Source organism: Oryx dammah, unplaced genomic scaffold (genome assembly GCF_014754425.2).
Source record: "Oryx dammah isolate SB20612 unplaced genomic scaffold, SCBI_Odam_1.1 HiC_scaffold_29, whole genome shotgun sequence".
Taxonomy (NCBI): domain Eukaryota; kingdom Metazoa; phylum Chordata; class Mammalia; order Artiodactyla; family Bovidae; genus Oryx; species Oryx dammah.
Window position 1 is genome coordinate 34,294,921 of NW_024070213.1, and position 26,226 is coordinate 34,321,146.

The 26,226-nt window shown below is 38.3% G+C and overlaps 1 protein-coding gene across 1 annotated transcript in view; it reads right to left on the bottom strand.

Annotated features, from left to right (window-relative positions):
• LMNTD1 (lamin tail domain containing 1) overlaps positions 1–26,226 on the bottom strand; it is an 80,709-nt gene that overhangs the window by 29,841 nt on the left and 24,642 nt on the right. The window contains exons 5-6 of the mRNA XM_040234575.1: positions 26,001–26,193; positions 1,201–1,387 (exon numbers count right to left, since the gene is read on the bottom strand). Coding sequence (XP_040090509.1) covers positions 1,201–1,387; positions 26,001–26,193 — 380 coding nt within the window. The remainder of the gene's footprint in view (positions 1–1,200; positions 1,388–26,000; positions 26,194–26,226) is intronic.

The following is a 26,226-nucleotide window of genomic DNA, read 5'->3' on the forward strand; positions in this document are numbered from 1 at the left end:
GGATCTTAGCTTCCCAATGAGGGATTGAACCCGTACTCCTGCATTGGAAGGTGAAGTCCTAACTACTAGACCTCCAGGGAAGTCCCAGAGGTCTTTAAAATATACTGACATCCAAACCAGTCAATCCTAAGGGAAATCAACCCTGAATACTTGTTGGAAAGACTGATGCTGAAGCTGAATTTCCAATACTTTGGCCGCCTGATGTGAAGAGCTGACTCACTGAAAAAGACCCTGATGCTGGGGGAAGATTGAAGGCAAAAGAAGGGGCTGGCAGAGAATGAGATGGTTGGACAGCATCACTGATTCAATGGACACACACCTGGGCGAACTCCGGGAAATGGTGAGGGGCAGGGAGGCCTGGAGTGCTGCAGTCCATGGGGTTACAAAGAGTCAGACATGACGTAATGACTGAACAACAGCAATAATCTGTAATATCAAGTTGTGTAACTGCAAAGCTAGTGTATGTAGTTTAGAGGGATGCCTGAGAAAGAGGGAGGAGCCCTTTAGAATCACCTTTTTGAACTGTGCTGTTAGAGAAGACTCTTGAGAGTCCCTTGGACTGCAAGCAGATCCAACCAGTCCATTCTAAAAGAGATCAGCCCTGGGTGTTCTTTGGAAGGAATGATGCTAAAGCTGAAACTCCAGTACTTTGGCCACCTCATGCGAAGAGTTGACTCATTGGAAAAAACTGATGCTGGGAGGGATTGGGGGCAGGAGGAAAAGGGGACGACAGAGGATGAGATGGCTGGATGGCATCATGGACTCGACGGACGTGAGTTTGAGTGAACTCTGGGAGTTGGTGATGGACAGGGAGGCCTGGCGTGCTGTGATTCATGGGGTTGCAAAGAGTCAGATACAACTGAGTGACTGAACTGAACTGAACTGAACTGAAGCAAACCTTCTCTTTCCTTTCTTTTAAAGACTATGCTGCTTAGTTTTAAGAACTTAGATATTTCATTTTGATAGTTAAAGCATAAAAACACCAAGTATTGTATGCCAAATTGAAGAAAGCTGCAGAAATTTAATTATGAGAATTTATTTTCAGAGATGGACAAAGTGACACAATTAACTAACAACAACCCAAAAGTCACAGTTAACAGAGAGATCAAAGAAACCACCAGTGCTAAGCCACAGTCTGACTGGGGAAATGAAGTTTTTCCTGTACAATTCTAGTTCATAGTATTTATATCTTATACTCACTGTTACTGTGGAATTGGCCTGCATTATGATACTGGGAAGGAATCGGTAGAGAGAGATTGTTTGTCCATCCACATTTTGTTGGAGAGTATGATTTCCAATTTCCAGCTCTTTGTCGGGGGAAGAGTTAATGAGCTTCACGAATAAACCCTTGACATTCACCTCAGCTATTTTAATGTCTCCAAGAGCACTAGCAAATAAAATGCAAAGATTATAAATTGCATTCAGAGGAGTGGGTCTTTAGCTCACTTTAAGAACAGAAAAATAAATATGCTTTGGAATTTGTTGCTGAGCAGTGTATTCTGTTGGACAAATTCCATGTAGAAATAGTGTATTTTGTGCCCTAAGCAAATGGTGTGATTTCTTAGTTCTGCATGTTTATCTGTGGAAAAGAATTAGTTTTATATAAAATACTTAAAGAAAGCTTTAAAAATGCTTCAGATACCAAGGTAAAGATGCCATTGTTGGCGTTTAGTTGCTAAGTCGTGTCCAACTCTTTGTGAACATGGATGGATGTAGCCCACAGGATTCCTCTGTCCCACCATCTTTGTCCATGGGATTTTTCAGGCAAGAATACTAGAGTGGGTTGCTATTTCCTTCTCCAAAGGATCTTCCTGACCCAGGGTTGAACTTGTGTCCCCTGCATTGCAAGGCAGATTCTTAACCATGGGACCACCAGGGAAGCCCTGAAGATGTCATGCCATGCCATGCTAAGTTGCTTCAGTCATGCCTGACTGTGCGACGCTATAGACTGTAGCCCGCCAGGCTCCTCTGTCCATGGGATTCTCCAGGCAAGAATACTGGAGTGGGTTGCCATGTCCTCCTCCAGGGGATCTTCCTGATCCAGGGATTGAACCTGCATCTCATTAAGTCTCCTTCATTGGCAGACAGGTTCTTTACCACTAGCTCTACCTAGGAAGTCCAAAGATGCCAGAGGAAGGTGTAATTATTATTATTTAAATTTCTTACTGTTCTTCACAAAACCACTGAGACATAAAACTCTCAGGTAGGTCAAGAGGAAAGTTAAACTAGTTTAGTTCTGATAAAGTTACTGTGAACATGAATAGCATATATGTGCTTAAAAGAATTCTGCAAATTTAAAACAATATATAAATATAAGATGGTATTTTTTCTAATATGTGTTGTGATCTTAGCATGTACCAGGGACCAGGCTACCCATTTATATATAAGCATTTTTCAAAGTGTGGGTCACAGCCTATTAGTACATCATGAACTTCCTTTGGTGGGTTAGGGTCATCATTTTTAAAATGGAACCAATGATATAAACCATACTTATGACATGCCAGGGACTTTTAAGATATTATATTTCTATATGGCTATAATTTTATTTCCATAATTCCAAAATCCAAAACTATCTGAAAAACCAAAAGCTTTCTTCAAAAAAAAAACAAAAAACAAAAACAAAAAAAAAGATTTAAAGTAAAATTTGACTCAATTCCTTTAACGGCAAACTCTGATCTGAAACTGAGGCAAGGTCAGTTATAGTCTTCATTCATGGCTTGTGTGACTGCTCATCAGTTTGACTGTGGAAAGATTACTGCTTGATTTTGGAAACTTCTCTCAGCCCTCTTGGCGTGTTATGTCATATGTGTTCTAGTCACTATATTACTTTCTTAAAATCCTCCAAATTCTGATTTTGGAAACATATAAGTCTTCAAGTATTTTGGTGAAGGTATTGTGGACTGGTACTTACTCATTTACTTGTCACAATAAGGCTACATATTTCTTATTGAAGGTGACTATCAAAAATTTGAGAAATATTGCATCATCTCATTTAATTCCCACAACAACCCGGTGAGACAGGTGCTATTTTTAATCCCACTTTATGGATAAGGAAGGGGCTTCCCAGGTGGCACTAGCGGTAAGAAACTGCCTGCCAAGGCAGGAGACATATAAGAGATGTGGGTTTGATCCCTGGGTTGGGAAGATTCTCTGGAGGAGGAAATGGCAACCCACTCCAGTATTCTTGCCTGGAGAATCTCATGGACAGGGGAGCCTGGTGGGCTACAGTCCATAGGGTTGAAAAGAGTCAGACATGACTTAAGCGACTTAGCATGCACGCCCATAGATAAGCAAACTGAGGTTTAGAGACATCAGTCACCATGTCCAAGGTCATTCAATAAATGTTAGTGCTTGTTCTTCTTTTTCAGCTAGTAAATTCTCAAAGAGGTTTGGTCAAATCATGCAAAATGTACAAATCTTGCATAAACGTGGTGGTTGAGCACTGTTAGAACACACACACACACACACACACAGAGCACAGATTGCTGACACCAAATGAATCAGTGGTCTCCAACCACCCCTGGCTCCTTAGTCATTGGCAGCAAATTGTGATCATGAACTGAGCCATCACATTCTGTCATTCCTTCAGCAACGTTCAAATCCCTGCCTCATGTCTCCAGCTTTACTGTCAGAAAATGATCTAAGAAAATAGGGCCATCAGAGATAAGTGTGTTTTCCCGCTTTCGCCTTAGAAACAGGCTGACTCCTGCCCACAGGGACTTCTTCGTCCCAGCCACCTCGTTTCAGTGCAGGAGGAACCCTTCTCCATCGGAAGTGAAACTTGGCTTACCGCCTCCTCCAGCTGCTTCGGTGGTTCAGTCCAATTCCTTCTCTTCCTTTGACACTATCCTCTCCCTCAAACTGCCTCTCTCCCCCCAAATATGCACATATCTGCCAAGTGCTACACCATTCAACGCAGAAAAAGACAGTTCTCACAATCCTCTTCCACCTCACACTGCCATCACAACCCAGCTTTAGGAAAGACGTCATGAATTCATCTCTTCTTCACTTCCTCAACCACAACAGTGTATTTCTGCCTTAGAACAAGAAGATCAATGCCTTCTCAGTTGGTGAACTGAGTGGTAACTTTTTAAAAATTGAGGTATAATTGACATATAACATTATATTAGCTTTGGGTATACAAAATGATTCAATAATTGTACATAAGGCAAAATGATCATGATAAGTCTAGTTAACATTGATCACCATATATAGCTACAATTCTTTTTCTTGTGATGAAAACTTTTAAGATCTACTCTCTTAAAAAGTTTTGATACAATGCAGTGTTACTGAATATTGACTATGGTCACCATGCTGTACATTATATTCCCATGAGTTATTTGTTTTATAAACGGAATTTGTGGCCCTCCTTTTCCCATTTTGCCACCCCCTAAAAAGGAGATCAACCCTGGGTGTTCTTTGGAAGGAATGGTGCTAAAGCTGAAACTCCAGTACTCTGGTCACCTCATGCAAAGAGTTGACTCAATGGAAAAGACTCTGATGCTGGGAGGGATTGGGGGCAGGAGGAGAAGGGGACGACAGAGGATGAGATGGCTGGATGGAGTCACCTACTCAATGGACGTGAGTTTGAGTGAACTCCGGGAGTTGGTGATGGACAGGGAGGCCTGGCGTGCTGCGATTCATGGGGTGGCAAAGAGTCAGACACGACTGAGCGACTGAACTGAACTGAACTGAACTCCTCCTTTTGGCAACCACTCTTTTCTCTGTATCTCTGAGTTCTTTTTTTGGGGGGTGGGCGTGGGAGGGGGTTTCATTGGTGAGGTTATATGGTATTTGTCTTTCTCTGGCTTATTTTACTTAGCATAACGCCCACAAGACCCATCCATGTTGTTGCAAATGGCAAAATTTAATTTTTTAATAGCTGAATAATATTGCATTTTACATTTTTACTACATTTTATTTACTCATTAATTTTATTTATTTTATTTACTACTACAACTACTGATTCATTTTATTTTCTCATTTATTTACTCATCCATTGACGGACTTTACAGCTGTTTCTAGTATCCTGGCTATTGTAAACAATGCTGCAATGAACATCGTGGTGCATATACCTTCTTGAATTAGAGGTTTTGCTTTCTTTGGATAAATATACAAAAGGGGATCTGCTGGATTAAATGATAGTTCTGTTTTTAATTTTTTGAGGGACCTCCACACTGTTTCCCATGGTGGTTAAATTTACATTCCCACCAACTCAATCTCTGCCTTCATGTCTCTGTGGTATTTGCCTCTGCCAGATAGTCTCCATTCGCCATGTTTCCCCAAGGTCACTGTTTTCCTTCTACCAGGCTGGTTGTTCCTTTTTAGTCTCTTTTTCAGATTTCTCTTCCTTCACCCATCTCTCAGATGTTAATCCGTGGGGTTCTGATCCTCTTATTCCATCACACTCTACACGAGAGCTATCACCCATGAACAGGGCTTTCAGTAACGTTAATACACTGATGACTGCTAAATCTAAATCTTCTTTCTGCTGAGCTTCAGATCCACAGAAACACCTGACCCCCAAAGAAGAGAAGACACCAAAAGAACCTCTAAATCAACAAGCCCCAGACTGAACTCATCATTTTAGAAAAATAGAAACCCTACTCCAGTGAGTTTCCTCATTACTCATCCCATTGGCCATGCCTGAAACTTCTATCACTCTCCTGGTCTCTTATCCTTCTTGCCTTATCTGTGACAACATTCTGTTAGTGTTATTCTTTAGTACCTTCTCTCTCTATTTCCTTTTTTCCATCCTCACTGCTGCTGTCTTCATTAGGTTCTCATCACTTCTGTGTCACATTGTAACGACGTCCTAACTGGTTTCTCCAGTCTTGCTCCCATCCCTCCTAACCATTCAACATTTTGCTCCCAGAGCAATCTTTGTACAAGAATAAATCCTTCAAAGTCTGACCATTTCTTTCTAGGGAAAACACCAGTGTCACAGCATGGAAATAAGGCCCTAAGTAATCTATCAGCCTCTTTAATTTCTTTTTTCCCTATTTCCTATTTTGCTTAAACGGTAACCCCAAGAATTTCTCACAAGACTTGTAATAATTTATGTCATTGTATGCTTACCCAGTGCCTATGCATGTTCTTCTATTCCCTCTTCTTGTTCCCCAACACTTGAAAGTTTCAGATTTCTTAATAGTTTCAGTATCATGGGCACAAAATATCTCATTGTTATTTTAAATTGATTTCCCCTGATGGAAATCAATTGAATTCAGTTGAATAAGCTACTTATCGGCTACTCAGTTTTCTTCTTCTGAAAATTGCCTTTTCATAAAATGTTGTCCATTTCAATAGAGATGTTTTATATTTTTATGATTGATTTATAGCATAGCGTTTAAGTATACACACATTTTCAGAAGAAGAACTGTGTGGTAATAAGTGGGTATTATCCACGTTAAGTTGCTATGTTGGTAATAATTTGTTATGACAGCAAAAGAAAACTAACACACACTTATGAATTTTGGAATCGCTGTGCTGATGCTTGCAAGTTTTGGTCCCAAAACCCTCACTAGAGATTTATTTCAGTGTCTTCTGTTTTGTATTTTTCTGTTGATAAACGAACAGTCAACTTTTTTGTTATTCCTTTGAAGATAAGTGTCCTTTTCCTCTGATGCTCTAACTTCTTTCCTCTTACTTCTTCTGTTTGAGAAGTTTTTCTACAATATTCCTAGGGTTCCCTCCCCACCCCCACCTCCGGATCTTTTCTCTTGCTAGGAGTAGGTAGCACTGCTTATATCTGTGGCTTGATGTTTTTCATTTTAGGGCAAATTCTCTGCTCTACTTCCACCAGTACTGTTCTGCCTCAATCTCTCTTCTCCTTCAGTTCACTTCAGTCGCTCAGTCGTGTCTGACTCTTTGCAACCCCATGAATAGCAGACGCCAGGCCTCCCTGTCCTTAATGACTTCAATTGCAAGAATTTAGATTTTTTAAAATGTTGGCCTAATTTGTCCTTATGCTTGGTTTTATTTTTTCTGTTTTTTCCCTGTAATCTCTTTGTTCTTTTATAATTCAATCTGGATATTTTTTTTTCTGAGAATGTTCCAGTTCAATAATTCTCTCTTCTGTTGCATCAAATATATTGTTAAACTTGAAATAGTAATTTCTGTTATAGGATTTATTTTATTTCTAGAATTTCCCATTGATTCTTTAATTTTAGGTTCTAATTCTATGCTAAAAATGTTTATCCTGCCACTTAATTTCTTGACTATTTTAGACAATATTATTTAAAGATCCCTATCAGATAACCATAATATCTGGATCACCTAGGCCTGTTTTTTGTGTTCATTTTTAATCTTAGCTTTGGGTCAAGTTTTACTGCTTGTATATCTTGTTATGTCTGACTTAGTGCCTAGTATCAATGTAACATATTAAACTTTGCAGAGGTAATATAAAGCTATGTATAATGTTTTGGCAACCATTGACATTGGGGGGAAATCACTTTAACCCAATCAGGGTGTAAAATAATTTAACACTAAGCTTTGGCACAAATTAGTAGTAGTGTTAGTTGCTCAGTCCAATTCTTTGCGACCCCATGGATTGGAGCCTGCCAGGTTCCTCTGTCCATGGAATTCTCCAGGCAAGAATTCTGGAGTGGATGCTATTTTCTTCTCCAGGGGATCTTCCTCAGCCAGGGATCAAACCTGTGTCTCCTGCATTACAGGCAGATTCTTTACTGTCTAAGCCACCAGAGAAGTCCAAATATAATGTAAGTGCTATATAAATAGTTGAAGATGAGTGGATTCAAGTTTTGATTTTTGGAATTTCATGGATTTTTTTTCAAATATTTTCCATATGAAGGGTCAGCTATACTTTTTTCTCTCCAAATATCAAATTCCTAGCAAATATATAATACTATATACAGTTTCAAATTAAACTAAATTAACAGGGTGGGTTTTTTTTGTTTGATTTTGCTTTAATCTGTAACATACTGCCATGAATCTTTGGATGTGGCATTTAACCAAAAAGGCTGAATATGGTCACTCTCTGTATGAAAGGTTTAAATACATAAGGTGACAAGCTTTTTGTGTACTATTTTTAAAACATGATAAAGGGCATTATCAACATTACTCATAATTTAAATATTATGTATACATTAGAGATCATCTACATATCAGCAATTATGTATGAGGAAATTTTTACTAGAAAATAAAAACTTTATAATGTTCTTATGCAGTGCTTCAGCAATTAAATGTTTTATCTGAAGAATCTATGATATAAAAATTAGAATCAAAGTTTTATTTTTTGAATGCATGGCTTGTAACCCACAGAAATGAGGAGTATATTGTTTGGTCAGGGTCTTATTAGTTTAAGAAGCAAAAAATTTAAGAACCAAAACATGCCACCATTAAAAATACTAAATCTGAAAATAATGTAGCTAAAAGTTAAATCATTCTGTCCAGTAAGTTCCAAAAAATGCACACATTTCAAACGTTAAGGCAACTTTTCCCCAACCAAACAGTACTTTATAAAAATATATGTCACTTCAAAACATTATATACATCATGACAATAAATTTAGCTAGTTGTAATATTACTTTACCAACAAAGGTCCGTCTAGTCAAGGCTATGGTTTTTCCAGTGGTCATGTATGGATGTGGGAGTTGGACTGTGAAGAAAGTTGAGCACCGAAGAACTGATGCTTTGGAACTGTGGTGTTGGAGAAGACTCTTGAGAGTCCCTTGGACTGCAAGGAGATCCAACCAGGCCATTCTAAAGGAGATCAGCCCTGGTGTTCTTTGGAAAGAATGATGCTAAAGCTGAAACTCCAGTATTTTGGCCACCTCATGTGAAGAGTTGACTCATTGGAAAAGACTGTGATGCTGGGAGGGACTGGGGGCAGGAGGAGAAGGGGACGACAGAGGATGAGATGGCTGGATGGCATCACCGACTTGATGGACGTGAGTTTGAGTGAACTCCAGGAGTTGGTGATGGACAGGGAGGCCTGGTGTGCTGCAATTCATGGGGTTGCAAAGAGTTGGACATGACTGAGCCACTGAACTGAACTGAATCTTTAACACATTAATAAAGTATCACATATTACAAAGAATTTATACTATGTGCTTGCATGTATGTGCAAGTGGAATTAGAGTTTTAAGTACAGCTTTCACTGAGTGAAGTGAACGTCCTTTTTTAGTGAGCTCTCGTGTCACACACATAAAGTGGCAGTGGGATCGCTTCTTCCCGCTTCTCTACAATATTGGAACTGCACTTCTTCAGGTGGTCAGCCATTTATTTTGAATATAGCCTTACTATTGGATGTACTTTTGAAGTTATAACTGAAAATCTGGGATGACCCTCCTTCTTGACAGGCCCTGAAATTCAGTTTTTATTCATCCAGTCTTGTGAGACTGCCAAAGTCTCTGATTAAATTCTCAGCCTCTTGGTGGTGGTAGGTTAGTCACTAAGTTGTGTCCAACTCTTGCGACCCCATGGACTGTAGCCTGCCAGATTCTTCTGTCTCTGGGATTTCCCAGGCAAGAATACTGGAGTGGGTAGACATTTCTTTTTCCAGGGGATCCTCCCAACCCAGGATGGAACCTGAGTCTCCTGCATTGCAAGTGAACTCTTTACTGCTGAGCCATCAGGAAAGCTAGTGAGACTGCCAAAATCTCTGATTAAATTCTTCAGCCTCTTAGCAGCTGCTTTCAAATCGACAACTGTTTTGAGGAGAAAAGTGGCTCCAAATGTCAGGCTATCACTCTGAGTTCCCTCTCCTAGAAGAGGGCTTGTGAGAATAAAGGATGATTTATATGAGAATAAAGGAGAATAAATTAAGATCTATGAAATATTAATCTACACTAACAAACTGCTTTCAGCAGTCTCATTTTATACCCATACTACATTGTACAAGGGTGCCTGTTTTGTAGAGGTTCATTTGTGAGCAATTTATATACCAGTCCTTTTCTTTTACATTAGCATTATGGTTCTTACTAAGTTATATATATAACATTTTTATGGTTCTTTGATAGCCCTTGAATTTCTCAGTGTCATCCTCATTCTAGTGCTATTGAATTCTCTGTGGGATATTTTCATTTTTTGACATAATTCCTTTTTGTTTTTCATACTTGCCTTTTCTGCCTGGGATGATGAGCAGTAGGTTGAGTAACAGATAAGACCCTAGGATATCTCAGTTATCCCTTTGGTATCTGTATGTATTTGGATATGTATAGTTGCTTTTCAAAAATGTTCTATTATTCAAGTGAAATGTTTATTCAGTGATGCTAAATTTTTATTTTATGTATATAAGTAGAATAGCTTTTCTGAAAGAAAAAATACTATTGTCCATATCATGGGTAGTAATTTCATTTGCCTTCCTTTTGATATAATACCAAAAGTTATAGAAAAATACTTCACACAATACAAGGAAATTCACAGAGCCAGAGCTGTTAATCTGCTATCACACAGCCTTTTATAGTTATCTTTTTTCTTCCCTATAAGCCCTCCCGTTATTTCTTTAGTAGGAAAATGACTTGAAATCTCTGCTTATAAGTTGAGTGAGATGGGCTGAGTGTAGAGGGATATGCTAAACATTCTGTCAGTAGCCTTTGCATGGCCTTGATTTATAGATATTGAAAAGACAAATGGCCATATCACTTATTTTTTAAATGATAATTTTTCATTATTTAAGCTCTAATTTCTCTGCTTGTAGGGTTCTACTTGATAGCTCCATGCTACTTATCTGCCTTTAGGGTTTTGCTACTCTAAAGCTTACTAAACTTATCTTTAGCATTTCAGTTCCTCCAATATGCATGTATCTAACATTATCTGAGAAGATTGACACCTATGTTTATAGCTGCCATTAACAAAAGGAAAGACAAAGACCACATGATCACACTTTTTACATCAGATGCAGAAAATTTTTTTTGACAATATTTAACATCTTTTCACTATAACAACTCAAAAAATAAGTAAAGAAAAAACATACCTCAGCATAATAAAGGCCATATTTGAAAACACCTCAGCTAACGCAGTCAATGAGGTAAATCTTCCTTTAAGATCCAGAACAAGGCAAGAACACCCATTCTCACCACTGCTATTCAAGATAGCACTAGGAGTCTTACCCAAATCATTCAGGCAAGAAAAAAAAAAAAAAGGGTGTCAAATCAGAAAGGAAAAAGTAAATCATCTCTGTTTGCAGATGATGTGATTTTATAAGTAAAAAACCCTAAGAACATCACAAAACAAATTCGTTAAATTTGTAGGATACAAAAATCAACATACAAAAATCAGTGATGATTCTGGACACTAACTAACCAAAAGGGAAATTAAGAAAACAATCCCATTTACTTGGGCCAAAGAACTAAACAGACATTTCTCCAAAGAAGACATACAGATGGCTAAGAAACATTGAAAAGATGCTCAACATCACTCATTATCAGAGAAATGCAAATCAAAACCACAATGAGGTACCATCTCACACCAGTCAGAATGGCTGCTATCAAAAAACGTCTACAAACAATAAATGCTGGAGAGGATGTGGAGAAAAGGGAACCCTCTTACACTCTTGGTGCGAATACAAACTAGTACAGCCACTATGGAAAACAGTGTGGAGATTCCTTAAAAAACTGGAAATAGAACTGTCATATGACCCAGCAATCCCACTGCTGGGCATACACACCAAGGAAACCAGAATTGAAAGAGACACGTGTACCCCAGTGTTCATCGCAGCACTGTTTACAATAACTGGGACATGGAAGCAACCTAGATGTCCATCGGCAGACGAATGGATAGGAAAGCTGTGGTACATATACACAATGGAATATTACTCAGCTATTAAAAAGAATGCATTTAAATCAGTTCTAATGAGGTGGATGAAACTGGAGCCTATTATACAGAGTGAAGTAAGTCCGAAAGAAAAACACCAATATAGTATATCAATGCATATATATGGAATTTAGAAAGATGGTAATGATGACCCTATATGTGAGACTGTGAAAGAGATACATATGTAAAGAACAGACTTCTGAACTCCGTGGGAGAAGGTGAGGGTGGGATGATTTGAGAGAATAGCATTGAAATGTGTATATTACCATATGTGAAAAAGATTGCCAGTCCAGGTTCTATGCATGAGACGGTGCTCAGGGCTGATGCACTGGGATGACCTGAGGGATGGGATGGGGAGAGAGGTGGGAGGGGGAGGGAGGTGGGAGGGGGGTTCAGGATGGGGGACACATGTACACCCATGGCTGATTCATGTCAATGTGTGGCAAAAACCACTACAATATTGTAAAATAATTAGCCTCCAATTAAAATTAATTAATTAATTTTAAAAATCCTATTTACCTTAGCAATGAGAGAACAAAATACTTAGGTATAAAGTTAACCAGAAAATGAAAGACTTATATACCGAAAACCATAAAACACTGATGAAGGAAATTTAAAAAGACACAAGGAAATGGAAAAAATATTCTTCCATGCTCATGGATTGGAAGAAGTAATGTCAAAGTGCTCATACTAACCAAATCAATGCGTCCCTATCAAAATACCAATGACATTTTTAAACAGAAGCTGTAAAAAACAATCCTATAATTTATGTGAAACTACAAAAGACCCCAAATAGCCAAAGCTTTCTTGAGCAAGGACAAAGCTGGAGATATCACACTTCTTGACTTCAAATTATATTGTAAAGCTTAAGTAACTAAAACAATATGGTACTAGAATAAAGAAAGACATATAGACCAGTGGAACAGAATAGAGAACCCAGAAATGAACCCATATATTTATGGTTAACTGCTGTTCAACAAGAGGGCCAAAAGCAAGGACAGTCTCTTCAAAAAATGCTGGAAAGTGGATATCCACATGCAAAAGAATAAACTGCATCTCTATCCCACACTATACATAAAAGTCAACTCAAAATGGGTTAAAGACTTAATAAGACTTGAAACCATAAAACTTCTATAAGAAAACATAGCGGAAAACCTTCTTGACATCAATCTTGACAATGATTTCTTATTGTCAAGAACTCTGACATTCTTTGGTGTCTTAGGTAAAACACCAAAGCACAGGCAACAAAAGCAATTATAGAAAAGTAGATTGCTGGGAGAAATACAAATAACCTCAGATATGCAGATGACCCCACTCTTATGGCAGAAAGTGAAGAGGAACTAAAGAGCCTCTTGATAAAAGTGAAAGAGGAGAGTGAAAAAGTTGGCTTAAAACTCAACATTCAGGAAACTAAGATCATGGCATCTGGTCCCATCACTTCATGGCAAATAGATGGGGAAACAGTGGAAACAGTGTCAGACTTTATTTCTGGGGGCTCCAAAATCACTGCAGATGGTGACTGCAGCCATGAAATTAAAAGATGCATGCTCCTTGGAAGAAAAGCTATGACCAACCTAGATGGCACATTAAAAAGCAGAGACATTACTTTCCAACAAAGGTCCCTCTAATCAAGGCTATGGTTTTTCCAGTAGTCATGTTTGGATGTGAGAGTTGAACTATAAAGAAAGCTGAGCACTGAAGAATTGATGCTTTTGAACTGTGGTGTTGGAGAAGACTCTTGAGAGTCCCTTGGACTGAAAGGAGATCCAATCAGTCCACCCTAAAAGAAATAAATCCTGAATATTCATTGGAAGGACTGATGCTGAAGCTGAAACTCCAATACTTTGGTCTCCTGATGCAAAGAACTGACTCACTTGAAAAGACCCTAATGCTGGGAAACATTGAAGGCAGGAGGAGAAAGGGAAGACAGAGGATGAGATGGTTGGATGGCATGACCGACACAACGGACATGAGTTTGAGTAGGCTCCGGGAGTTGGTGATGGACGGGGAGGCCTGGTGTGCTGCAGTCCATCAGGTTGCAAAGAGTCGGATATGACTGAGCAACTGAACTGAATCTAGGATTATCTCAAACTAAAAAGCTTCTGTAAAGCAAAGGAAACAATCAACAAAATGAAAAGGCGACCTACAAAATGGGAAAAATATTTGCAAATCATATGTGTGATAAGGGGTTAATATCGAAACTACATAAAGAACTCACACAACTCAATAGCAAAAAATGAAATAATCCAATTTAAAAGTGAAAAAGACCTGAATAGACATTTTTCCAAAGTAGATGTATGAATGGTCAACAGGTACATGAAAATGTGCTCAACATCACTAATCGTCAGGGAAACACAAATCAAAATCACAAAGAGATAGCACTTCATACCTATAAGAATGGCTGTTATCAAAGAGACAACAAATAATAAGTGTTGGCAAAGATGTAGAGAAAAGGGAACCTTGTGCTCTGTTGGTGGGAATGTAAATTGATGCAAAGCTATGAAAGCACTATGGAGGTTCTTCAAAAAATGAAAACTAGAACTACCATATGATCCAGTAATCTCACCTTTAGGTATTTATTTGAAGGAAATAAAATGACCATTTGCTGAGTTATCTGCACCATCATGTTCATTACAGAATTATTCACAAATAGCTAAGGCACAGTAACAAACTAATTGTCCATAGACAGATGAATGGATAAAGTGAATATGGTATATGTTTTTATAAATGCAGTTGATCATGAACAGTGCAGGAATTAGGGATGTTGACCCCCCAACACAGTGGAAAGTCAGCATATAACTTTACAGTCAAGTCTCCATATCTGTGATTTCATATCCCTAGATTCAACCAACCACAAATCATGTAGTAATGGAGTATTAATCGAAAAAAACCCCACCTATAAGGGAACCCATGCAGTTCAAACCTGTGTTGTTCAAAGGTCAATTGTTTGTATGTGTGTTTCTCTCTGTCTCTCTGTCTCTGTCTCTGTCTCTGTCTCTGTCTCTCTCTCTCTCTATATATATATATATATAGGACTTCCCTGGTGGCTCAGATGGCCAAGCAGGAGACCTGGCTTCAATCCTTGGGTTGTGAGGATGATCCCCTGGAGAAGGGACCGGCTATCCACTCCAGTATTCTGGCCTGGAGAATTCCATGGACAGTCCATGGGGTCTCAAAGAGTCGGATGTGACTGAGTGACTTTCACTTTCACTGTATCTTTATTTAGGGATTCTCTGGTAGCTCAGATGGTAAAGTGTCTGCCTGCAACGTGGAAGACCCAGGTTTGATCCCTGGTTCGGGAAGATGCCCTGGAGAAGGAAATGGCAACCCACTCCAGTACTCTTGCCTGGAAAATTCTATGGACGGAGGAGCCTGGTAGGCTACCATCCATGGGGTCACAAAGAGTCAGACATGACCGAGCAACTTCTCCTCTCTCTCTCTCTCTCTCTCTCTCTCTCTATATATATATATATATATATATATACACACACACACACATATCTATATATGTGCTCAGTTGCTCAGTCATGTCTGACTCTTTGTGATCCCATGGACTGTAGCTGACCAGGCTGTTCTGTCTATAAGATTTTCCAGGCAAGAATACTGGAATAGGTTGCCATTTCCTCCTCCAGGGGGTTGATCTTCATGACCCAGGGATCAAACCCACATCTCTTGCATATCACGCACTGGTAGGTAGATTCTTTACCACTTGACCCATCTGGGAAATCCATATCTATATCTATAAGGGAGTATTATTCAGCTATAATAAAAAGGAAACCTGCCATTTATAACACAGATGGATATTAGTCACATTTATGCTTAGTGAAATAAATCAGAGAAGGACAAACACTGTATAGTCTCACTTATATGCATAGTTTTAAAAAAGTGAGCTCATAGAAACAGAAATTAGACCAGTGTTTGCCAGGGAATAGATGGTAAGGAAAATGGAGGTGATATTGGTTATGGGATCCAAACTTCTGGTTACAAGATGAATAAGTTCTGGGAATCTTATGTATAGCGTGGTGATTATAGTTAAAAATATATTGCTATATACTCGAAGACAGTGGATCTTAAAAAAAAAAAAGTTCTCACCAGAAAAAAAAAGTAATTGTGTGAGGGATGTGTTAACTAACCTTATTATGATAATTATTTCACAATACATATGGGTATCAAGTCATCATTGTGTAAGTTTACACAATGCTATTTATCAATTATATCTCAATTAAAAAAAAACCAAAAGATAAAAAAATCAAGCTGTACATCTTAAATAATGCATTTTTATAGAAATGTATCTCAAAACAACTGTTTAAAGAAACTGAAAGAAGAAATTATCATGAGCAGACTCATAATATAAAAAAAATTAAAGGAAGTTCTTTTCAGTTACTAGGATAATTATAATGGATGGGAATATAATTTATAGAGCTCCTCCCTAAAAACCAACAAATAAACAAATAAAAAGAAATAAAAAGCAAAGAAAGCAGTAAAAACACATAAGGGTAAATATATAAGATATTTTTCTTATCATTAAATTTCATTTAATGATTTAAGGATTTACAGCATATGTAGAATTAAAATAGATGACAGCAAAAGCACAATGACCAGGGGGAAGACAAATGAAATTATAGTATCCTAATAGATCAAATTGCCAACATCCGCTGGATCATGGAGAAAACAAGAGAGTTCCAGAAAAACATCTGTTTCTGCTTTACTGACTATGCCAAAGACTTTGACTGTGTGGATCACAATGAACTGGAAAATTCTGAAAGAGATGGGAATACCAGACCACCTGACCTGCCTCTTGAGAAACCTGTATGCAGATCAGGAAGCAACAGTTAGAACTGGACATGGAACAACAGACTGGTTCCAAATAGGAAATACGTCCAAACAGAAGTATGTCAAGGCTGTATATTGTCACCCTGCTTATTTAACTTATATGCAGAGTACATAATGAGAAACGCTGGGCTGGAAGAAGCACAAGCTGGAATCAAGATGGCGGGGAGAAATATCAATAACTTCAGATATGCAGATGACACCACCCTTATGGCAGAAAGTGAAGAGGAACTAAGCCTCTTGATGCAAGTGAAAGAGGAGAGTGAAAAAGTTGGCTTAAAGCTCAACATTCAGAAAACTAAGATCATGGCATCCAGTCCCATCACTTCATGGCAAATAGATGGGGAAACAGTGTAAATAGTGTCAGACTTTATTTTGGGGGGCTCTAAAATCACTGCAAATGGTGATTGCAGCCATAAAATTAAAAGACGCTTACTCCTTGGAAGAAAAGTTATGACCAACCTAGATAGCATATTCAAAAGCAGAGACATTACTTTGCCAACAAAGGTCCATCTAGTCAAGGCTATGGTTTTTCCTGTGGTCATGTATGGATGTGAGAGTTGGACTGTGAAGAAAGCTGAGCGCCGAAGAATTGATGCTTTTGAACTGTGGTGTTGGAGAAGACTTTTGAGAGTCCCTTGGACTCCAAGGAGATCCAATCAGTCCATTCTAAAGGAGATCAGTCCTGGGTGTTCATTGGAAGGAATGATGCTAAAGCTGAAACCCCAGTATTTTGGCCACCCCATGTGAAGAGTTGACTCATTGGAAAAGACTCTGATGCTGGGAGGGATTGGGGGCAGGAGGAGAAGGGGACGACAGAGGGTGAGATGGCTGGATGGCATCATCGACTTGATGGACATGAGTTTGAGTGAACTCCGGGAGTTGGTGATGGACAGGGAGGCCTGGCATGCTGTGATTCATGGGGTCACAATGAGTTGGACACGACTGAGTGACTGAACTGAACTGAACTGAACTGAAGACTCTTATACTATTTGAGAAGTGGTAAAAGATAACATGAAAGTATTCTGCAATAGGCTTGAGATGTATCCTATAAACTTGGAAGGAACTTCTAAATAACAGTTGTAGAAAATCAGCCAACAATGGAGACAAAATGGAATTAATAATAATAATTAATTCCAAAGAAGACAGAGAAAAAAAGAGAACACAGAACAGTTGCAGCAAATCAAAATGATAACAAATAACAAGACATTATCAACCATATTAATAATTACTTTAAACATGAATAGTTTAAAGGCCCAAATTAAAAGACTGAGATTGTCAGAAGGTGAAAAAGCAAGCCTGTTACATGCTACTTATAAAACATAACATTAGATATAAAGAGACAAATAGGCTAAAACTAAAAGGATAAAAAAATAACCATGTTAATACCAGTACTGGAATGGCTATATTGATATCAGACATAACAGATTTCTGAGCAAAGAATAATGCTAGGGATAAAGGTTATTTCATAATGATATAGACATCTGTTCATCAAAAGGAAGTAACAATCCCAAATGTTTATGCACCTGAAAATAGAGCTTCAAAATACATGAAGCTAAAATTGAGAGAACTGCAAAGAGAAATCAACAAATCCACAATTATAGTTGGAAATGTTAACACCTTTTTCTCAACAACTGATGGACATAAAATCAACAACATCACAAAAAAAAAAAAGACAAAAATCACCATCAACCAATTTGACCTGATCAATATTTACAAAACACTTCACTCAACATCAGAATATACATTCTTTGTAAAATGAACGTTTACCAGTAGAAACAATATCCTGCTAAAAGTAAGTCTCAATACATTTAAAATTGTATGACTTAAGTCATACAAATTATATTCTTTGACCAGTATGAAACTGAATTAGAGATCAATAACAAAAGATATCTGGGACTTCTCTGGTGATTCAGTGATTAAGAATCTGCCTGCCAATGTAGAGGATCCTTTGATCCCTAGTCTGGGAATAGTCCACATGCCATAGGGCAACTAGGCTGCTGTGCCACAACTACTAAGCCTGCACTCCAGAGCCCGTGAGCTGCAACAAGAGTAGCCACCACAACGAGAAGCCTCTGCACCACAACGAAGAACATCCCCCGCTCACCACAACTAGAGAAAGCCTGAGTGCGGCAGTGAAGACTGAGCACAGCCAATAATAATAATGAGTAATTAATTAATTTTAAAAGGCTATCTGGAAAATCATTAGAAATGGAAAATCTGTAAAATTATTTGGGAACTAAATAATGCACTTCTAAATACTCAAGGAACAAAGATGACATAAAAATGGAAACTAGAAAGTATTTTGACGCCATCAGTAGGCACTGAATCTTGGGCAGACAGGCCCTGGAAGAGGACTCAGTCTCACTATGCAGACACAATAAGGAGAGCCTGAAGTGTGGTCTGGATGGAGTGGTGGTGGCCACCGTCAGCAGAGTCAGGAGTATGCAGCAGCTCTCCTAGTGAGAGTGCCCTGGCTCTGCCTACACCACACTGCAGCTTAGCATTAGATCTAGGGCAGAGAGGTCCTGGAAGAAGATGCCACAGAAGCAGCCCAAATCTCAGCAGCTGAACCACCTCAACTTCAGTAGCCACAATACCTCAAGCCCTAATCCCAGGCAATTCCACATCATAGCTATGCACTAGATCTGGGACAAACAAAACAAAAAGTACATGACCTTGGGCCTGCTTCTGAGCAGAACTGCAGACACCTACACAGGTAGTTCAAAGGTCCTCTGTGACTGCACAGACCTCACTTGCTGCAGCAATTACCTCCTTTGGGGCAGGGCATATACCTAAGGGCAGCAGAGTCTGACACTCAGGGCTTCTGCTCCAACAACTGAGGAGTACACCTTGCTTCCGATAGGGTGTACAGCAACAGCCACGGAGCAGAGCAGCAAGCCCTGCTTCACAACCTGCACAGACTCTAGACACTGTAACACCAACCACATACCTATCACAGGGATAATGGCCAGCATACCCTTAGAAACTATACACAGGTGTCCATAGCAAAAGCAGTCATCCCACCAAGAACACTGGACACAGTCTACACAGGAATGTTCCCACATAAAAACACTTCTTCAAGACTACATTAGATAACTATTTTTCCTGAATTTATAGGGATAGAGAAAGTTGAGTGAAATGAAAAAGCAGAAGAGTTAATTCTGGTTAAAAGAACAAGGGAAATCTCTGCAAGAATAATGAAACAGTTCACCAGTCTACGAGACCCCCAAATTCAGAAAAGGTGATAATAAAAATGGTGAGCTAAGAAAGATTATTGATAGAAATGCAGATCACAGAAACAAGAAATTAGAAATGATAATGATGAACTAATCAAAAATAGAGAATTCAATTGCTGAGATAAAAACCAATCTAGAAGCAATGAATAGTGAATTAGATAACACAGAAGAACAAATAAGTGATCTGAAAAGTACAATAATGGAAATCAACCAATCAGAACAGCATACAGAAAAACCAAAAAAAAAGAAGAAGAAAAGAAAGTAACAAATCTATTGGATAATATAAAATAAAACATGTGAACCTATACATAAGAGGGGTTCCAGAGGCAGGAGAGAGAGACAAGGGGATCAAAAAGGTATTTAAAGAAATTTTGGCTGAAAACTTCCCAAACTTAAAGCAAAAAGACCTCCAGGCACAGGAAGCACAGAGAGTCCCAAACAAGGTGAAACCAAACAGACCCACATCAAGACATGTCATAATTAAAATGACAAAAGTTAACAGTAAAGAGAGGATTCTAAAAGCAGCAAGAAAAAAACAAAAAGTCAGTTCACAAGGGAACCCCTAAAAGGCTATCAGCTAGTTTCTCTGCAGAAAGTTTACAGACCAGAAAGGAGTGGCATGCTATATTCAAAGTCCTGAAAGGAGAAAAGCTTAAAATCCAGGATACTCTGCCCAGCAAGATTATCATTTAGAACAGAAAGAGAGACAAAAAATTTCTCAGACAAGCAAAAAGAATTTAGCACTGGTTCAAAATTAGGAAAGGGGTATGCCAAGGCTTTATATTGTCATCTTGCTTATTTAACTTATATGCAGAGTATATCATGCGAAATGCCAGGCTGGATGAACCACAAGCTGGAATCAAGGTTGCTGGGAGAAATATAAAAAAACCTCAGATATGCAGATGATACCACTCTAACGGCAGAAAGTGAAGAGAAACTAAAGAGTCTCTTAATGAGGGTGAAAGGGGAGAGTGAAAAAGCTGGCTTGAAACCCATCATTCAAAAAAACTAAGATCATGGCATCTGATCTCATAACTTCATGGCAAATTGATGGGGAAAAAATGGAAATAGTGACAGATTTTATTTTCTTGGACTCCAAATCACTGCAGGCAGTGACTGCAGCCATGAAATTAAAAGACTCTTGCCCCTTGGAAGGAAAGCTATGACATACCTGGACAGCATATTAAAAAGCAGAGACATCACTTTGCTAACAAAGGTCCATATAGTCAAAGCTATGGTTTTTCCACTAGTCATGTACAGATGTGAGGTTTGAACCATAAAGAAGGCTGAGCGCCAAAGAATTGATGCTTTTTAATTGCAGTGCTGGAGAAGACTCTTGAGAGTCTTGGACTGCAAGGAGATCAAACCAGTCAATTCTAAAGGAAATCAACCCTGAATATTCATTGGAAAGATTGATGCTGAAGCTGATGCCAATACTTTGACCACCTGACGTGAAGCGCCAAATCGTTGGAAAAGACCCTGATGCCAGGAAAGATTGAGGGCAGGAGGAAAAGGGGGTGACAGAAGATGAGATGGTTGGATGGCATAATCGACACAATGGACATGCATTTGAACAAACTCTAAGAGACAGTGAAGGTGGTGCAGTCCACAGAGTCACAAAGAATCAGACAAGACTTAGCGACTGAACAACAACAAACCTACCCTAAAACAGATACTGAAAGCTCTTCTCTAAATAGAAAAGAAAGAATAATCTATAGGAAAGGAAAAAAAAAATCACAATAGGAAAGCCAAATATATAGAAGGATTGAAAATCACTTAAATAAGTTAGTATGTAGATTTTAAAAAATTGAAAAAATTGTAAAAGTGATTATAACCATAATACACAGTAAAAGGATAAGCATTAAAATGTAAAATAGGGCATTATCATCACAAAATGTCAAGACAGCCTACAGACTGGGAGAAAATATTTGCAAACGATGCTACCAACAAGGGATTAATTTCCAAAATATACAAACAATTTATACTGCTTAATAATAACAACAAAAAACCCAATTAAAAAAATGGGTGGATGATCTAAATTGATATTTCTCCAAACAAGACATAGAAGGAACATATCTCAACATAATTAAAGCTAGCCATAGCCAAATAATACTCAATGGTGAAAAGCTAAAAGCATTTCTGCTAAATTCAGAAACAAGACAAGGATTCCAACTCTCACTACTTCTATTCAACATAGAATTGGAAGTCCTAGCCATAGCAATCAGAAAAAAAAAATAAATAAAAGACATCCACATTGGAAGGGAAGAAGATAAAACTGTCCGTAGTTGCAGATGATGTGATACTCTATGTGGAGAGCCCTAAAGTCTTCACACAAAAACTATTAGAACTCATAAATGATTTCAGCAAGGTAGCAGGATGCAAGATTAATATACAGAAATTTCTTCCATTTTTATACACTAATAATGAAATAATAGATAGAAAAAAAATTTTTTAATCCTCAAAAACAACCCTCAAATCTCATCAAAAAGAATAAAATACCTAGGAGTAAACTTAACCAAGGAGGTGAAAGATTTTTATGCTAAAAACTAGAACACACAGAGGTTAAACATCTGCCTGCAATGCGGGAGACCTGAGTTCTATCCCTGGGTTGGGAAGATCCCCTGGAGAAGGAAATGGCAACCCACTCCAGTATTCTTGCCTGGAGAATCCCATGGACAGAGGAACCTGGTGGGCTACAGTCCACGGGGTCACGAGTCGGACATGACTGAGTGACCTCACTTTCTTTTCACTTTCACTACCCAAAGCAAACTACAGATTTAATGCAATCTCTATCAAAATACCCATGGCATTTTTTTCAGAACTAGAACAAATAATCCTAAAATTTATATGGAACTGCCAAATCAAGAATAAGAAACCAAAACCAGAATTACCAAAGCAATCCTGAGGAAAAAGAACAAAGTTGGCAGTTTTACTCTTCCAGTCTTGGGCTATACTACAAAGCTACAGTGGGCTTCCCGGAAGGCAGAGTGGTAAAGAATCTGTCTGTCAGTGCAGGAGACACAGGAGATCTGGGTTTGATCCCTGGGTCTGGAAGATCCATTGGAGGAGGAAATGGCAACCCACTCCAGTATATTTGCCTAGAGAATCCCATGGCCAGAGGAACCTGGCTGGCTACAGTCCATGGGGTTGCAAAGAGTTGGAATTGAGTGAGCAACTGAGCATGCATGCACAAAGCTATAGTAATCAAAATAGTGTTGTACTGGCACACAAACAGACATATGGATCAGTGCAACAGGATAGAGAACCGAGAAATAAACCCACACACCTAACATCAATTAATGTATGACACAGGATGTAAGAATATACAATGGAGAAAATACCGTTTCTTAAGTGATGTTTGGAAAGCTGGACAGCTAAAGTTGGGTGTAATCAATGAAATTAGAATATTTCTTCACATCGTATGCAAAAGTAAACTCAAAATTGTTTGAAGACCTAAATGTATGGTATGACACCATATAGCTCCTTCTCCTTGTTCTTCAGTTGCTAAGTAATATCTGACTCTCTGTGAACCCATGGACCGCAGCATGCCAAGCTCCTCTATCCTCCGCTATCTCTTGGAGTTTGTTCAAATTCATGTCCATTGAGTCAGTGATGCTATCTAACTTCTCATCCTCTGCCACACCTCCTACTCTCAATTTTCCCTAGCATTAGGGTCTTTTCCAATGAGTCAGCTCTTTGCATCAGGTGACCAAAGTATTGGAACTGTAGCTTCAGCATCAGTCTCTCTAATGACTATTCAGGGTAGATTTCCTTTAGGATTGACTGGTTTGATCTCCTTTTGGTCCCAGGGACTCTCAAGATTCTTCTCCAGCACCAGAATTCAAAAGCATCAGTTCTTCAGGGCTCAGCTTTCTTTATGGTCCAACTCTCACATCTGTACATGGCTACTGGAAAAACCATAGTTTTGACTAGACAGACCTTTGTCGGCAAAGTGATGTCTCTGCTTTTAAACACATTGTCTAGGTTTGTCATAGCTTTCCTCCAAGGAGTAAGCCTTTAATTTTATGGCTGCAGTCACCATCCAGTGATTTTGGAGCCCAAGAAAATAAAATCTGTCACTGCTTCCATTTTTTCTTTTCCCTTCTATTTGTCATGAAGTGATGGGACCAGAAGCCGTAATCTTTGTTTCTTTAATGTTGAGTTTCAAGCCAGCTTTTTCACTCTCCTCTTTCACCCTCTTCAAGAGGTTCTTTAGTTCCTCTACACTTTCTGCCATTAGAGTGGTATCATCTGTATATCTGAGGTTACTGATATTTCCCCTAGAAATCTTGATGCCAGCTTATAATTCATCCAGCCAGCATTTCACATAATGTACTATGCATATAAGTTAAAAAAACAGAGTGACAATATACAGCCTTGACATACTCTTTTCCCAATTTGGAACCAGTCTGTTGTTCCATATCCAGTTCTAACTGTTGCTTCTTGACCTGCATACACGTTTCTCAGGAGACAGGTAAGGTGGTCTTGTATTCCCATCTTTTTAAGAATTTTCCACAGTTTGTTGTGATCCACACAATCAAAGGCTTTAGTGTAGTCAATGAAGCAGAAATAGATGTTTTTCTAGAATTCCCTTGCTTTTTCTGTGGTCCAATGAATGTTGGCAATTTGATCTTTGGTTCCTCTGCCTTTTCTAAACCCAGCTTGCACATCTCAAAGTTCACATACTGCTGAAGCCTAGCTTGAAGGATTTTGACCATAACCTTACTAGCACATCACTCAGATGGATTTAGAATCTTTTTTTTTTTCATCTATCTTGAGTCCAAGAGAGGGAGAAAAGTGGATGTGTAACTCACTTGTAAAAAAATATTCACTTGTTGAAAAATGTCTTTTCTTCATTGTATATTCTTACTTCCTGTGTCATAATATTAATCGGTAATAGGTGTGTGGATTTGTTTCTGAACTTTCTATCCTGTTATATTGATCTTTATGTCTAGTTTTGTGCCAATACCACACCATTTTGTTTACTGTAGCTTTGTGCATGCATGGTCAGTTGCTCGGTAATGTCTGACTGTTTGCAACCCTATGGACCATAGTCGGTCAAGCTTCTCTGTCCATGGGATTCTCCAAGCAAGAATATTGGAGTGGATTGCCATTTCCTCCTAGAAGAGAACATAAGCAGAACATAATTTAACATAAATTGTAGAAATATTTTCCTAGATCAATCTCCCAAGGCAAAAAGAAAAGGGAAATTTAAAAACCAGAACCTAATCAAACTTAAAAACTCTTGCACAGCAAAGGAAACTATCAACAAAATGAAAAGACATCTATGGAATAGGAGAAAATATTTTCATATGATGCAACCGGCAAGGGGTTAATATCCAAAGTACACAAACAGCTCATACAACTTAATAGAAAAAAAAAATGTATCCAACATAGATCTAAATAGATGTTTCTTCAAAGAAGACACACAGTCACATGAAAACATGCTTAACACTCCTAATTAATAGAGAAATGCAAATCAGAACCACAATGAGGAATTACCTCATACCCATCAGAATGGCTGTCGTTAAAAAGTCCACAAATAATGTAATGGACACCTGAAACCAGCACAACACTTTAAACCAACGATTCTTCTATAAAAGCTTTTTAAAAAATATGTTTATTACTAAAAATTCACAATTTAACCTGTTGCTCATGCAACAAGAAAAGCAGGGTGAAGTAAATGCATAAACAAGTCATCTTTTATTTTGATTCTAACATCAACTTTCTTTCTGACCAATTCTTTTTCCTGTAGATACTAACAACCATAAAAATGGATATTTTTATAAGTGAGTTATAGGTCCACCTTTTTCCCTCTGTCTTGAACTCAAAGCAGATGAAAAAAAGATTCTAAATCCATCTGAATGCTTTGCCAATAATAAAAAGGTTCTTATATAGAGTTAACTTTATTGGTAAGACTTATGTAGTGCTGTTTTCTCTGGCATCTTAGAAGAATTAACATTCCTTGTTTGGTTCCCTAGAAAGTTGCATTTATCCCTTTTAATTGCCCAGAATATTAAATAGTTATATTTTAATGGATTGCTTAGGGTTTGTAGAAGAGACCTTGGATCTAACAACAGATTAGATCTTTATTTCCTACTAATTTATTACTCTTACTCCAATAGAAGACATAAATAGTTCAAATAGAGTATATACCTGGATCTAGATCGGCCCACTTCTTCAAGAATCATAGAGAAGTGCTTCCAACTTTTCTCGTGGAATGAATGCACAAGTTTCCTTGTATCACCAAACAAAGACAGGAAATAATCTTCCCCTTCTCCAATCACAGCTGGCTCACCAGCAAGGACTGGAATAGAGCGTTTCTTTGGAATTTTGATGATGTTGAGTCCTTTCAAAGAAACCAAATATAGAGAAGTATATA